This window comes from Podarcis gaigeae (genome assembly GCF_964106915.1).
Source record: "Podarcis gaigeae genome assembly, chromosome: 2".
NCBI classification, from domain to species: domain Eukaryota; kingdom Metazoa; phylum Chordata; class Lepidosauria; order Squamata; family Lacertidae; genus Podarcis; species Podarcis gaigeae.
The window spans coordinates 54,395,717-54,412,006 of record NC_139679.1 but is presented as its reverse complement, the minus strand read 5'-3'; the positions used below and the strand labels follow the sequence as shown (position 1 = coordinate 54,412,006).

At 43.3% G+C, this 16,290-nt stretch overlaps 1 protein-coding gene and 2 long non-coding RNA genes across 7 annotated transcripts in view; 1 reads left to right on the top strand and 2 right to left on the bottom strand.

Moving 5' to 3' along the window:
- DPYSL3 (dihydropyrimidinase like 3) overlaps nucleotides 1-3,360 on the bottom strand; it is a 54,874-nt gene extending 51,514 nt beyond the window's left edge. Inside the window, exon 1 of one of the 2 annotated variants that reach the window (XM_083728279.1) lies at nucleotides 2,097-3,360. In XM_083728279.1, the coding sequence (XP_083584405.1) occupies nucleotides 2,097-2,453 (357 nt within the window). In that variant the 5' untranslated portion in view covers nucleotides 2,454-3,360. The remainder of the gene's footprint in view (nucleotides 1-2,096) is intronic. The other variant, XM_083728278.1, reaches the window with a different exon arrangement.
- Nucleotides 1,431-16,059, top strand: LOC310839634. Of its 4 annotated transcripts, XR_014561564.1 has the most exons (4): nucleotides 3,355-3,456; nucleotides 4,694-4,738; nucleotides 5,448-5,621; nucleotides 16,003-16,059. It is a non-coding gene; the product is annotated as an uncharacterized lncRNA (long non-coding RNA). The 4 variants fall into 4 exon arrangements; XR_014561562.1 differs by lacking the exons at nucleotides 3,355-3,456; nucleotides 4,694-4,738 and adding an exon at nucleotides 1,431-1,824; XR_014561563.1 differs by lacking the exon at nucleotides 4,694-4,738.
- LOC310839648 lies at nucleotides 5,433-7,470 on the bottom strand. The gene is made up of 2 exons (XR_014561584.1): nucleotides 7,395-7,470; nucleotides 5,433-5,950 (listed from the first exon to the last, which is right to left on the bottom strand). It is a non-coding gene; the product is annotated as an uncharacterized lncRNA (long non-coding RNA).
- Nucleotides 16,060-16,290: the final 231 nt, after the last annotated feature.

Below are 16,290 nucleotides of genomic sequence, written 5' to 3'. Positions count from 1 at the left end.
CGGGGATTCGAACCGCCGACCATGCGATCGGCAAGTCCTAGGCGCTGAGGTTTTACCCACAGCGCCACCCATGTCCCTTAAGTGGGTTGTAGGCTTGAGGAAAACAAACAGGTAATGTGCATTGGGTGAAGACATCCTTGCCCCCTCTCTGGTGTGCACAGCAACTTGGCAAATGTGACTTAAAACACAGCAGGGAGGATGGGGACTACAACCTTGCTGCATTTTAAGCCACTAATGTGTACATAGTCTTAAAGGAGTAGGTATCACTCACCAGTCACCTGTATTCTAGCCAAGGCTACAAACAAAACATGAGCTCAAGGAAACATACTGACCAAAATCAGAAAAACACACCCCTGATTTCAGGTACCAACTTTTGTTGGTGTCAGCTCAGAGAAGATTTCCTGAAATATAACTGGGATGGGGTTAGAAGACAGGACACTTATTTTTAGTAGTTTTCAGGTATTTTTCCTGTTTTGCAGTAGGTAAGACCAACGGAATATAAAGGCTATTTATAAATGACTTGGAAATTCTTGGATCCCAAAAGAATGCTTAAAGGTAAAGGGACTCCTGACCATTAGGTCCAGTCATGGCCAACTCTGGGGTTGCGGTGCTCATCTCGCTTTATTGGCCGAGGGAGCCGGCGTACAGCTTCCGGGTCATGTGACCAGCATGACTAAGCCGCTTCTGGCGAACCAGAGCAGCGCACGGAAATGCCGTTTACCTTCCTGCTGGAGCGGTACCTATTTATCCACTTGCACTTTGACGTGCTTTCGAACTGCTAGGTTGGCAGGAGCAGGGACTGAGCAATGGGAGCTCACCCTGTTGCGGGGATTCGAACCGCCGACCTTCTGATTGGCAAGTCCTAGGCTCTGTGGTTTAACCACAGCACCACCTGCGTCCCTAAAAAAAGAATGCTTAGGCCACTTTTAAAACCTAAAAGTGTAACCTCTAACAAAAGAGCTCTTACTTCTATGATGCAATATTTAAGGTGTTCCTGTTTTATTCAGCTGCTCCTTATAAGGTCAAACTTTTGAAAGTCAAGCCATTTAAATTAAGTTCCAAGTTCATCCTTTTTATGAAGAAAATGGGGAGGACTGACTTTAAAGTAACCAATCCTGGCATAAGTTGACTGCATTCTCTCCTGATTGGCTTACTTGACCATTCTTGGAACATAGGACATAGAGCTTTTAAGTTAATAACTTTAAAAATGCTGACACTCGACTTGTGCAGTACAGGCTGATGGCAAAGAAAAGCTGTCTCTCCCTTTTTCTCTTGAAAAGAAACAGAAAAAAGTTGTAGAGCCTCCTCTTGGTTAACCACAACCTCTGTGAGCAATAAAGAAGATTCAGCATATATACAGAGCAGAATGAGCAACTGATTCATTCACAGGGATGGTGAATAATAATTAGAATGTGGTCACGTGACCTCTACAATTAAGATCCAGGCACCACTGTAGAGTTGTTTCTTACATCCCTAAACCCTGATATCTTACCAGAATTACTCCTAGCTGCAAGGGCTTATCGGGAACGTCAGGGAACACATGGCATAAGTGTTGAAAAAATGCCTCATCCACACATTATTTAGTTGCTAAGTTTATTTTTCAGGAGGAAGGGGGGGCGCTAGGGGCCTCTCTCTCTTAGTAACCGACTTAACAGCCATCATCAACTTCGGAACAGGCCGTAAAAATGTACGGCCAAGTAGGATTCGTGCCGTTTTGTTTTAACTTCTGTTGAATTTTAACCGCTTCGCAGCTTGACGAGGGCGAGATGTTCGAAAGATGCTTTGGACGTTTCTCAAGAGGGCAGATCACGCACAAGCCCAGAAGTAAGTAGTTTTGCCTCGTGTCAGCCCAGCTGCCGAAGGCTGCGATTCGGGGGCGCTTTACTCGCGAGTAAACAGGTTCCAAGATGAGCCGTCGACACGAACACACACATTACACACCCCTCCAGATCAGGCTACGGGTCTCCCTCGCCCTCATCGCCTCATCTTTTGTTTCCCATCTCAGAGATGCCACCCACCGACACCCCCCACCCCTTTCCGCGGTCCCCTTGCCTCCTCTCTGACCCTTGAGGGACTCCCCATCCCACCGCCTTTACCTTGTAATCCTCGTAGTCGAGGTTTTGCAGGCGCTCCTTGCCGGAGCGGGCCCGGATTTCGACGCTGCGGGCCGGGGCTTCGTCCGGGGGCGCGTCGGGCTCCGGCGGCGGCTGCTGGGGCTCCTGCTGCCGCGACGGGGCTCTCCGGGCCCCTCTCTGCCCAACGCTGAGCGCCGCGAAGTCCAGCGTCTTGCTCTCGAAGGCGCCCTCCACGCTGCAGAACATCCCGCCATACTTCTGGCGGGGCACTTGGTCGGCGGTGCCCGGGCGCGCCAGGTACACGGGCAGCTCCTCATCCTCCTCCTGCTGGTGAGGCTCCCCCCGCTCCCGGCCTCTCCGCCTGCCGCTCGAGGTCATGGCCGCCGCAGGCAAGGCAGCGCCAAACAACGCTCGGGAGCCCAAGCAGCCGCCGCCGCCGGGTGGCAAGTCGAGCCCCTTTCGCCTGCCTGCGAGGAAAGAGAACGAGGCGGGAAAGGGGGAGAGAGCGCCTCAGCCGGCTCCTCTGCCGCAGCCGCCGCGCCTCAGCTCAAGCGCGGAGTGACTGGCTGACGGGGAGAGAGGGAGAAAGAGCGCCTGATGGGAGGGAGGGAGAGAGGGAGGCGGCGGCGGCGGCAGGGCTGCCCGGCCGGCCACGAGGACTTTTCCTCACACGACGAGCACCGGCCGCCGCTGCCGTGAGGGGGAAACGGCGCCCGCTCTTCTTAGGCTGCGTTTGTGTAACGGCAACGGCGGGCACCTGAAGCGCCCGGCGCCGAAGCCCTCAGGCAGCAGCGGCTCGCCTCCATCCTCGCGACGTCCCTGACAGGACGGCCTACTTTTTTTTAAATCTGTGTCTCTTCTTCGCAGTAGTTTGTTGGGGGAGGGGAGGGGGGAAACATGCCAGGAAAGAAACTTCACCGGCTGAACTTCTGCTTGTCACGCAACTGCTAAGGGGTGGGGTTGGGAGAGGGAGAAGTGTCAATTTGAATAAAATATTTGAGGGGGGGGGGAGAGAAATAGGTCACATGATGCGGTGCACACACCCTATTTGAATGGCAATGCCCATCAACTTGGGGGGCTGGCCCTCTCAAATATTTTAGGGGGTGCCAAAAGGGAACTCTGCCCCCAGGAGTTGGCTCCTAGCGTAAGAGGTTCCTTATGCCCCCCTACATCAGGTGTGGGGTATCTGTGGTCCTTGAGATGTTGCTGAACTACAATTTCCATCATCTCTGGCCATTGGTGAGAGGTTCCTTATCTGGACCTCCTGTGTTTTTAATAGGAATTGGACTCGCAGAACGGAAGAAGGCATTTGGTGGTTTATCAAATGTTTGCCCAAACCTCTTTCCCCGGGTTACTTCTATTGTGCACAACATGCATAAACGTAAGAAACATAACAAATATAAGTCTTAACATGCGGAATGCTGCCAAAAATGGCAGTTGGTGTCAAATAGGACTTTAGCAAGTGGGGCTTGCTAAAAAACGACCTTCCAAGGCATTTGTAGCAGCCAGGTGGGCCAAATTAGGCCCATGGGCCGGAGGTTCCCCTATGGTGCCATAGCTCACAACCAGTGACATCCTACCCTATTGTGACAATGTGCAGGCAAGTTAGGTAGTACTTCAGGTGGAATCCCCATGCCTTCCAACAACCACATTGTGGGCATAAGTTCAGCAGGTGCCATTTTTCCTGGCATGGAGATGCAGGGATGGGGGCTACTGCACCAAATGAATTTCTGTACGCCATGTAGATATTAAAGTTACAGGAAGATTGCAATTGAAAGGTAGCAAGTTTGGGAGTATTTCATTTCTAAAATAAAACATGGATACCTCTCCTCCTAAATCCCAGATGTATGGAAGTTGAGTGCAGTTATTTAGTAACGTAAGGAAAATGTTCCATGCTCATGTTCTAAATTATTATTATTATTTATTACATTTGGATACCATCTTTTATCTGTAGATCTCTGGGCAGTTCCCAACACAAAATTACAATATAAAAAACCCCCACAAAATACATAATAAAAACAAAAACAACCCAATAAACACCTCTTCCACAACACATTCAAAAGAGCATTGGATGACAATCAGCCCATATGTCCTCTTTTTCCAGGACGCATTCTCTCTTTCATGATGAGATCCATAGTTAAAAGTATAAGTTGGCAAATGTGTCTTCTTTTTTGCTCTTCAAAATATGGCAACCCTATATAGCTCAAGAGAGCATAATGAAGGAATGTTATGCAGAATTTCACTTTTATCCATGAAAGTTTAAGGCATGTAAGACTGCTCGGGACTGAGGCCTCTTTTTTCTTCCAAACTGAAGTTTATTTTCTAACAGAAGCCATGATTTTATATTTCCACACGCATTTATAATCACAAGACTTATAGCTAAATTAAATCATATCTCTTCCTAAAAAAAGACGTTGAAGTAAAGACATGATGGTACAGCATGCATTCAAAATCTCACTGAGGTCAACATTAGGCACATAGATAATAACACATTTGCTTAGTGAAAACTATAGCTTACCAGAGGCTCACTTATAATTTGTAGAGTTGCTACTGTTAAGAATTGCATGAGAGGCAGAAATCAACAGATGTATCTTTTTCCATCCATCTATCCATGCCAGGAAGGACTTTATGTATTGATTTCTGCCTGCCTATAGTAACTTAAGGTAAGGGAAACTCTTTTCCATAAAAGAACAGTAGTTCTAAATGCCTCAAGGACCACCTCTCACAATGTGAACAAACCCAGATCCTGCGCTCCTTATCTGAGGCCCTTCTTTGTGTGCCTTCTCCACAAGAGGTGTGCAGGGTGGCAACACAAGAACAGTCCTTTTGTGCGGTTACTTCCCATTTGTGGAATGCTGTCCCCAGGGAGGCGTGCCAGGCACCATCATTATATATCTTTAGTTACCAGCCTTTGGCTTTTAACTATCTGTGGCTTTTAAAAGTGATTGGGATGTGTTTAATGCTTTTATCTTTTCCCTTGGTTTTAATGTAACTATGTGAGATTTATTGTATGTTTGTTTGGTTGTAAGTTGTTTTGGGTTGCCCTAGGCAAGATAAAGCAACTGATAAATTAAATTAAATAAATATATAAATAAGAAAGAATGAATAAAGGCAACTTCACATAAAGCAGAAAATAGCAACACACATAATCATATTTACTTGCCATTTATTTTTTGCCTGCAAACACTATATTGATATATATGCACAGGTAGAGTTGTGTGATACAGTTTGTTTATGAGACTATTTGTTTTGACTGCTTGATGACCAAGTTTGCTTTTTGTGGTATGGTTTAGTATAAATGTTGAAGTGCATCATAACAATAAAAGCTCTGTGTTGCTAAGTCATTTCCCCCCCCCCCCCACATCGTGCAAGTCTTTAAGGTTTCACCGTGCCCCTCGTTGTTTTTGCTAAAACGAACTGACATGGCTATGCTTCTGGAAAATGTGCAGGCTTGATTACTGTAAACCAAAGTGTGATAGCTACAAGTTTCATGAATTCCCAACAAGCTGCTGCTCTAAAGTAAAAAATAAGGATTAATCTGAGACAGTAAGTTGCAGACGTACAAAAATGTTGGCAAGCTAGGAAACTGCAAATCCTGCTCCACAGCAAAGCATTCCTTAAATGTGTGACAAGGTAAAAGGAGTGAAATGATGAATCTGCACATCTCGCATGCAGTATTCACCAAAAGAGATTTTATTGTTCCCAAATGCATGTTAAAACCAAAGATAACTCTGGACTGCTTACCCTTGTTATTTTCATGATGACTCCATTTTAAGTTGTAATTCTTCCTTGTGAAAGATATAATGATCTTGAACTCACATTCTAATCAGTGTTACAAGAACCCAAAGAATGTAGTCTTCAACACCGATAAGTTTCTACAACTGTCAAAGCCACTACTTGTGGAGGGTATGTGCGTTTGTGTGATTACATTATAATGCCTAATACTGTACATATTATTACACTTATTCAATTACCATAGTCACTCGAGTCTAATGTGCCATCAAATCTAATGCACACCTCAATTTTCATAACTTTGAAACAAAACAAAAAAATTATTTGCTGGTGAACATAAATGCGCCATTGAATCTAATACGCACCTTAATTTTTGCAATGTAACAAAAAAGTGAGCATTAAATTTGAGTAAATATGGTATTAATGATATACTTTTGCTCCTATTTAAGGACTTCTTTAAAACAATTCAATGTCACATTTACTCTTACTGTTATTCAGAAAGCAACTGTATACCAAGAGATTAGTCATCATCTTTCAGTGGTCTCTGAATCTGTTGCATACATTTAATCATAATCATAAGAGTTCAGGGGCGCCGACTTATAAAAAATATTGGGGGGGGCGGGGGCCCATACCGACTTATAAAAAATATTGGGGGGGCCCAAGACCTCCAAACCGCTGCTGCTGGGGGACGAAAGGGGCGAGCCCCAGGCTGCCCCGACCTTAAGTGAACCTGTGAGGGCCCGCCCTTTGCGGCAGCCGATTGGCTGCCGCCGTGTGCGGTGAATATTAATGAGCTAGGGGGAATCCCCCGCTTCTCGCCCGCGAGATAGATTGTTGATGGGTCGAGAGCCCGCAACCCCACCCCCTCTCTAGATCGGGAGTGGCTTTGTTTTAACTCATTACTGAATGTATTTTAAAAGGTAACTATCGTCAAACAAGGAAAATAAAAAATACCAACATAATTTTGTGATTTTACAAAGCATAATATAACTAATAATTTTCTTAAATTATTGGGGGGGCAGAGCCCCCCCAAACGAATTTTTGAGGGGGCTCGGGCCCCCTCAGGCCCCATGGAACTCTATGTAAGAGTTAGTAGGTAGAGCAGAATAGGGTTCATATGATTTTTATTAAATGGTCATGAGAACACCATAGTCACTGTCAAAATAGCATCTTTACCATGCAGTCACTGACTACACCAGAAAGGTCCTGGATTGCAATTTATTGATAGGGAATTAAGGATTATGGATCTCTTGTGGAAAAACAAATAAATGGGATTTCAGTGTATCAGGAGAAAGCTGCTAGAATCACACAGAGAGCTGCCCTGTGTGGTGACCAAGAGACCTGCCAAATGGCAGATTTCAGTGAGGTACCCTCTGGTCCTGTACTGAGTCTCCCCACTCAGGCTAACCATTGGATGCTTCTGGACAGGAGGGAAAATTGGATTCCTGCTTGAGGAATGAAGTCTTTCCTCAGCGGGATGTTATTGTATCCTTAGCCCTGTCTCCCAGTTTGTCCTTTGCTTCTGCACCGTAGTTGGTCTTTTAGTTCTTGCTAACTCTTTATTTCTCTTTACTCCTAGCTTCTGACATGTCCCACAACTCTTAGCTCCTAGCTCACTTCAGATGCTTGCCCGTACTAACAGATTCCTCTATTCGGTATGTAAGTAGGTGAAGAAAGGGTAGTGTAAATGAATCTGTGTGTGCCCAAAGGTAGAATCCATTTATACAGGCACAACCATCCTGTTTAACACCACTGTAAAAACCATGGGAGTCTCCTGTGTGCACAGCTCAGTTTGTGGTGTTTTTCTTTCTGTGAATTGTCCCTTATGAATGTTTGCACGAAAATATTTATTTATTATATACAGGGTGGCCCAAAAGTAGGTATACTGCTTTAGAATCCAGTTTCTTTGTTCTTGACTCAAGTTCTCATCATTCGCAATATCAGTAAAGAAAAATAATCCATTGATTGATTAAATGAATGTATAGCTACTTTTGGGTCACCCTTTATTATATCACATACTTACACAGTCTGCCGTCCAGAACTGACCAGATCTATAACTTCAGCTAGAAAGCAGCAGACCACTCACAGGGCTCTGACTGCTATCAGTTTTTTGTTTTTTTTAAAAAAAATTCTCAAGATCTGCTGACTAGACTTTCATTGACTAGACTCAATGACTGTGCAACATAACACAACAGCCATTCTCAGAGATAATTGTCAGCATGTCTGGTTCCCTCTCCTACTCTTGCTACTACCATCTCTGACTTATTCTCATGACTGAATGTCATCTGTGAAGCTGATGTCAGATGCCACAATGAGTTTTGTTTAAGAAAAGTCTCTCAGTGATTAGTAAGATTCGCAGGAGAAAACTCTCAAAACAATAAATTCTTCCTCTCATACACACCACTGTCTGTATAACGGACTCCAAAACTAACAATGGTCTGTGGGTAAGGAAAATAATGGAATGGAATGGAATGGAAACAAATGATCACTAAATGAGCCCTGATTTTCACCACCCACTGCATAGTAGAGATTCAGGCATGTTTTTTTTTGTTTGTTTTTTTACTCTTTAAACAGTTTTTGTATTTCACAATACAAAGGGCTATTTTCCATTTCACACTTAAAATAGCAAATGTTGGGTAAAAAAAACCAAGACTCTGTGGACTTAGGCAAAATAGTACTTTTAGGAACATCTTCTGGAGAAAGGTAGGTCTGAATGGTGCAAGGAACAGACTGGGAGGCAAGTTTAGGGGAGCAGCAAATTTCCCCTTTTCCCTTTGTACAAGCCACCCAGGGAAGTTAGAAGTAGCTGCTGTCTGGATTTCCTGCACAAAGTGATATTGCCGCCAAACTAGATATGATGATTGTTACACAGTTTGCTCATACACTGTTGAGGTTTCTTGTTTCTTGTTTGTTTGTTGGGGTGGGGAGAAGCTGGATCAGGACCGTAGCATGCAGAGGAGAGAGCTTTAACACTTCCTCCCTCCATATATCCTGACTGAACTCTCTCACTCTGTGCCCCCTGACTATCCACAAAGTTCCCACTCCAGAGCCCTCTGTAGCACAACCCCACCACTTTGGTTGTGGTATCTCATGAGAATGGCAGATCAGGTACACACTACTGCAAAGAGGAAAGAAAGGAGCATCATATTGAGGTTGGGGGGTGGGAGAGGAAGTTGATTAAGCAGCAAAATATCCAGGATTGGCACTGATAGACTTTCAAATAGCAGCATCTTAACCAGACAGCCATGCAAGAGCAGCTAATGGCTCTGTCTCAAAACCTCATTATTCTGTTGCATTACTTAAATGGATGACAAATCTCCAAGTGACTCCTTTTACAGTATTATCGTCTGAAATATTAATAATGTCAAAGCTGTGTGTGCTACTTGACAGTACCAAGCACAATCCAATTAGAAGATACAAATATTTCCCAGCATTAGCCTCATTTCCAAATGGCTTAGAAATTGTCCATAACTACTCAGTATTAGGAGAGAGCAAAAAAGAAAAGGAGGGGTGTGCCATTAAGGATGGGTCAGTAAGTAGAAATGCTCATGTTCAGTGTTAGAAAGAAAAGGGTGGAATACTTTAATAGTACTGAGGTGGAGCAGGGGGGACCATGGCTGGAATGAGGAATTATAAAACAGTTGCCTATCAAGCATAATGTAACTGTGTGTGCTATATATTTCAGAATAAGAATCCTGGAAATGGAGAACTAATCAGTGCAGGATGCAGCCAAATATGATTAATTTTAAAATGAACAGCCAAAGTCTTGACAACCTGGAAAAGAAGTAAAATTGTCCCAAATGCAAAATGACTACACTTATTCCAGAGTCAACACTAAAAAAAGGGATAACTACACATAAGGCTTTCCCCATAAAATATGTTGTTGTTGTTGTTGTTGTTATACCCACCCAGTCTGGGCGGTTTACAGCATATATGAAATATATATTTCATTTTTTTTCCCTCCTAAAAAAATGTTTAGGGGTACTCTCATTTTGACTCAAGAAAATCACGAGGAAAATAAATGAAGCCGCCATCGGAGGTGGTAACAATGAAACTGACCAATCACCGTGCTAGTTTCCAACTCCTACTTCACACATTAAACGCTCGCTTCCGTCTGAGACTCAGGAAACACCATGACAGGAAATGAGGCCACCATTGGGGGTAGCAACGGAACTGACGATTCACCATGCTAGAGAAGAAACTTAAAAATATATATTTTTTTGTTTCTTCTGTTAGATTCACAAAATGGTTAGGGGTATGCCTACCCCTGTGTCCCCCCAGAAAAAAGCACTGTATGAAAGCATAGTAAAACACCAAATATTAAAACTTCCTGATACAGGGCTGCCTTCAGATGTCTTCTTTATGTAGTTATCTCCTTGACATCTGAAGGGAGGGAGTTCCACAGGGAGGGTGCCACAAGTGAGAAGGCCAAACAGAAGAATTCAGCTGCCTTCTGTACTTTTGTTGTCATGTGCTGCAACCTTTAATGCATACACTCCAACATTTCTCTGATGAAAATAGAGACATCTTAACAAAAAGCAGGACATTCTTTGATCAAATCAGAAACTGGGATGGCTTCAGTACATCCAGGACTGTCTCTGGAAAATAGGGACACTTGGAGGGTCTGTTACCGATGACAAGTGAGCATGTTTGGGTTTTCCAAACCCTTCAGGAGAAAGCCATAGTCACATTTAAATTTCTAGTTTAGTTTCTGAGACTTAACATACAATACTTTGAACTCCTGCCCTATAATGTCACATTCTTCATTCAGCAACCCAATTCTTTTTCATGTCAGATTGCTTTACAGAAAAGTAAACTAATTTTTAAAATACTTACTTTAATGGAAATGACAGAAATACTATTTCAGCATCAGACACTTGGAAATGCTAAGAAGCTCCCAAGTGCTTTGCCAAGCAATTTGTACGAACAACTATGAATGAAGAATTGTCCAGCCTTCTTCAAAATATCCTTTAAGCAAATCCCTTTTCACTGGCGGATTAGTTAATGAAATGAGACATAACCACTCCACATGGTATAGTGTTCTATAATTTTTTGACTCCTAGAATTCATTGTGCATTTTCTTTCTTGCTTGTTGTGGGTCTGCTAGCTAGGTTTTGTGAAAATTGAGAATAATTTTTAACTAAATTGTCTTTATGAACATGTCATGGGGGAAAAAACACTTGATTTTCACCGTAATTTTTAGTATATGTAATTGTGGGAAACATTTCTTACATTTTGCTATTATGCAAATGACAGAAACCAAGTTACTAATAGCAAATTCCTGTTGGTTTACTACTCTGTCTGTATGTCCCCTACCAAGGCAAGACGGAATGCCACAACATATTTTCTGGTGTTTTGTCTAATTTCAGCGTATCCCAAAAATGATTCGTAGATGATTCATCAAAACATGTGTTATCAAACACCTCTTTATTTTTAGTAGACCTCTTTTTCCAAACTCTCTACAGTAAGCCAAACTGTGTGATAAAAACTGAATGGAGATCCGGAGGAAAGTGGAAACACTGCAATTATCAGCTTCCTCTTTACGTGCAATGTGGCTTTTCTAACAACTGGAAACCTTGGTGTTATCAGGAAATTAGGGCCCAGTTTTCCAGAGTGTGTAATTTTTTAAAAGGTCTTTTCTATACAGTGGTACCTTGGGTTACATACAATTCAGGATACATACGCTTCAGGTTACAGACTCCACTAACCCAGAAATAGTACCTCGGGTTAAGAACTTTGCTTCAGAATGAGAACAGAAATCATGCTCCATCAGCGTGGCGGCAGCGGGAGGCCCCATTAGCTAAAGTGGTACCTCAGGTTAAGAACAGTTTCAGGTTAAGAACGGACCTCTGGAACGAATTAAGTACTTAACCTGAGGTACCACTGTAAAGGGATTAGTAGAAGGCAGCCTTGGGCATCAGTTGGCAGTACAGAGTCTCAAGCAGAGATGTGCTTTACCAAGCCCACATGTTCCCAGCATGTTCACACTCCTGTCTCAGTGATGTCTACTCCATCTCCACAGAATGGAAGATGGCAGGATACCCAAGGGTGTAATCTACGGGGAGCCAGCTTCAGGCACCAGGCCCATTGGCAGACCAACTCTGCATTGCAAAGATGTCTGCAAGAGTGATATGAAAGGTGGCAACATTAACCCCACCATGTGGGAGTCCCTTGCAGTCAACTGCAGCACTTACAGAGAAACAATCAGGTTGTGTATCCACAGCAGTGACCAGAGGAGGAATGACCGTTGGGAAGAGCGCAGAGAGAAGAAACGCCATGGTGCATCTGCAACAGCACAACTGGACACCTTTATCTGCCCCAGCTGCAACAAAACACGTCTCTCCCTTATCAGTCTCTACAGCCACAGCAGGCGCTGTAACTCTCCAGAGGTTTGACTTCACCCCTGAAGGTGTACTCTCCCATAGTTTAAGACAGGTGGGGAACCTCAGGCCCAAATGTGGCCCTCCAGGGTTCTCTCTCTGGCCCATGGAACTCTCCCCAGACCACACCCCTCACTGCCCTTCCTTTGCACCACAAGCGTTTTTGGCTGGCTGCAATGTGCCCTTGAACTTTGGCAAACTCTTGTTTGTCTAGATGGGAGACAGCAGTATATATTAGTGTGTGCAGACTAGCCTGCACAAAGGTAAAATTTACATCACTCTCAAAAGGTGGCCCAGAAGGGAATCTGGTCCTCATGCTGAAAAAGGTTCTTCACTGATGCTTTAAATTTTTAACAAAAAAAACTGATTCCTCTTCAAGCAGCAGCAATAAGCAACCCACTGATGCCCAGTAGGAATGCCCAGGGCCATTGTAAGGCAAGGTGGGGAGGGATAACTGCTTGGTGTCCACTGATGCATTTTTAACTTTACAAAGAATGCACATTCAGCTTGTCTTAACATATATGACATAACTGAGTTGTGTTAAGTGATTTTGACTTTGCATTCTTGCTTAAGAACTTGAAAAGTGTTTTGCATTATCAGTTTATCTCCAACTATGCCAGCATTTTTTGCACGCACACCCCAGCAGATGGAAGGTGCCACGATCTACCTCCTACCTACTACCTTTAACCTAGTGCTGTCAACTCTGACTCACAAAGGCCTTTCTCAGCCCTGCTTTGAAAATCCTCTAACGGGAGATGCCAGAGTTTGGACTTTAGGATTTTCTGCATGCAAAGCACTTGCTCTACCACTGAACTATAGTCCATCCTCAGTAGCGTAGATCTCAGCTGATATTTCAACTCAAAAGTGCTAATACGGTGCAGTGATTCTGAAAAAAATTATTAGTAGCATCCCTCCCTCAGATGTGGGTCACCTCAGTCGAAACCAAATGGAGCACTGTGGTATAATAAATATAGTTTTTATTCCTGCTCTATTTTACATTGGGCATGAGAGTTATTTATAGACACTGAGGGACAATTTCCCCCATCCCTGAGTCTTTATGTTTCTGGATTGTCTCATGTGGGTCAAATGATTTAGGTGCTTGGAGAATAAAATATTTTGGTGATTACACACAAACAGCTGCTTTCAGGGCCATGACCACAACATTCCTCCTAATGTTTGTCTTTAAGTCTGTTACATCCTGTCTTATACCAGCTGCACTTTATCTTTGTTCCCAAAGAAGAAGAACAAAGCTAACATCAGGTAAACACTGTTGCTCAGTATTTGTTTTCCAAACACTTTTGCTCAGCACTCCACACCATTTTAAGGGATGGAGTGCATTTGTATACCAAGAAGTTTAGGATGGTGCATGTGGTTCTCCCCTGAGAGGTGGGTTAGACTGAGAGTTCAGGACTGTCCCAGAGTCACTCAGTAAGCCTCATGCTGGATCAGGGATTTGAATTTCGGTCTCTACAGCCCTAGGCCATTGCTGTATCTAAGGCTTCTCCAGCCTGGGCCTTCTAGCTGTTTTGGACCAGAACTTCTATCAATCCCAGCCAGCATAGCTGGCGTGCACTTTGTTGTTGTTGTTGTTTAGTCGTTTAGTCGTGTCCGACTCTTCGTGACCCCATGGACCAGAGAACGCCAGGCACTTCTGTCCTCCACTGCCTCCCGCAGTTTGGTCAAACTCATGCTGGTAACCTCGAAAACACTATCCAACCATCTCGTCCTCTGCCGTCCCCTTCTCCTTGTGCCCTCCATCTTTCCCAACATCAGGGTCTTCTCCAGGGAGTCTTCTTTTCTCATGAGGTGGCCAAAGTACTGGAGCCTCAGCTTTACAATCTGTCCTTCCAGTGAGCACTCAGGGTTGATTTCCTTCAGTGTGGAGAGGTTTGATCTTCTTGCAGTCCATGGGACTCTCAAGAGTGCACTAGTTAGAAAAAAAACTGCTCTAACTGCCACACCATGATTTTTGTCTCACCCTTTCACAATTATCTTGAATATATGAACTCCTTGGAGGAAGGCAGATAACACAAATGAAATAAGGAATAATACCAACTGTCTGCCCGCACACACATACTCCTTATTCATCCCAAACCAACCATCTGAAAGTCAAGTCCTTAGGAGGAAATTCCTCTTTTCTCTGCTACCACCACATCAGTGGGAAATGATATTAAAATGGTTTTCTGGTGGATCTGGAGACAGCACCCTTTCGTAATTGTACACAGAAGACAAGTAATGAGGGAATAACCCGATTGGCATAGCTGATATATAGCTAGCACCATAGATCATCTGTTGAAAATGCAATAAAGGGAAATTACGATGGGAAGGACACTGTAATTATATATTTCCTCTTCTAAGAAAGTAGGCCTGGCAGAAGGGCAGCCCTCGGCATTTTGCACAGTTAGGAATAATGTTAACAATAACTCAGAATTGTTAAGGCTGAAAGTGAGCAGAGTTTTTCTTTACATTGCTATGTCTTCTGCACTACTTCTCATGTCCACCTTTCAATGGTTGTCCCACATAGCCAAAACAGGATGTGCTGCACTGTTGTGTCTTCATGTTGCATCTTCAAAGCAAGAAATCTCCACTGGTACATTGGGAAAGTGCTTTGAATCCTGATCCTATGCTCTGCACCAATGGGATTCACCCTAGAAATAGCTTTATGAAGCGACCAAACACAGGCAGTCTCCAGAATCTGTTTGGCCTTTTGTAAAGAGTCTGCCAGCGGTTAATCTGATGCATGACTCATCTCTCCAAGCAATGGCAGTAATTCTGTCGTGGTCCACTCAAGCAAATATATTTATTTTGTCACTTAAAGGCTTAACTTGGCAAAGAATTCAAAGGCATTTCAGCGTCTTGATCCCAGCTGGTTGTGGATCGCCAGGTTAAAGCAATGGGCTTTAATCTTAGGTTAGCATATGCTTCTTCAGAGCCAATATTACATTCCTAAGAAATTATAGTTATTTTTATTATTGTACTCTATATAAATAGCTTGTTGCATTTGCATTCATTTCATGCTTGAGGAAAGCAATACCACGCAGTGACTGCATGAATGATTAGGGGGCTGTACCACCACCATGGAGGCCCCCGTTGCACCCATTTTAAGTACAGCAGAGGAGACGCTCCTGTCAGTGTAATCTCCAATGGTTACCACCACACAAGGGTGCATATAAGCCTATTAGGAACTTCAAGAAGAAAAAACAAAACCCAGCAAACAGAATTAAAATGTCTTCCCAGAGGTCTGTTAGAAGATTCCTTGTTTGCTTTACAAGTTCTCACCACAAATTGTGTAACACCACTAACATAGCTAGTGCTATGACCTTCTAACATAGCTAGGTTATGACCTTCAGTGGCCAGACTGGGATTTAGGTTTACGACTGGCATTTCTGAAGACCTGCCTCCTCCTATATGAAATTGTTTATCCACTGAAGTCATCAGTGCAAGCTCTGCTCCATGTCCTCCCATTTCAGAGGCAAAGTAGGTGGTGAAGGACCCTTGCATTTGCAGTGCCCAGAGTTTGGAACACCCACCACAGAAAAACTGAGTCAGTGCCATCTTTTACACATCAAGGCATTTTCCTGATGGCTGCTCACTGTTAGTTGCCCTGCTTCTCAGACTTAGTTTTTGATGTGTTCGGGCATATGGTTGGGTTTTTGTTTCCATATTTCCATGTATTAGCTGATTTCTAAAAATAATCGTCTGATCTTAAATAAGCCATCTTGGGCACTAAAAGATGGGAAGGCAGATATGAATGTTTGAAATAATAAATACTTGTGATTATGTTTATATCCTGCCTTTCTTCCATGGAACTTAAGATGACATGCACAAGATTGCCAGCTGGTCTCCTGTCTGCTCAGTGACCCAGACCTTCATTTTTTTTTATATAATATTTTTTATTAAGTTTGTAAAATACAGAAAAAAGAATAAACAGCATGTTATGAGAATAAAATAAAAAGATTACAAATTTTCTTGTTCTTTTTTCCAAATCTACTGGACTTCCCCACATCCTCCCAACCCTGCATTCTCTGTGAACATAACATCAGCAATTTGTTAACTTATTTCATTACTTATTGTATCCTTCGTTTTATCATGTTACCCAATTT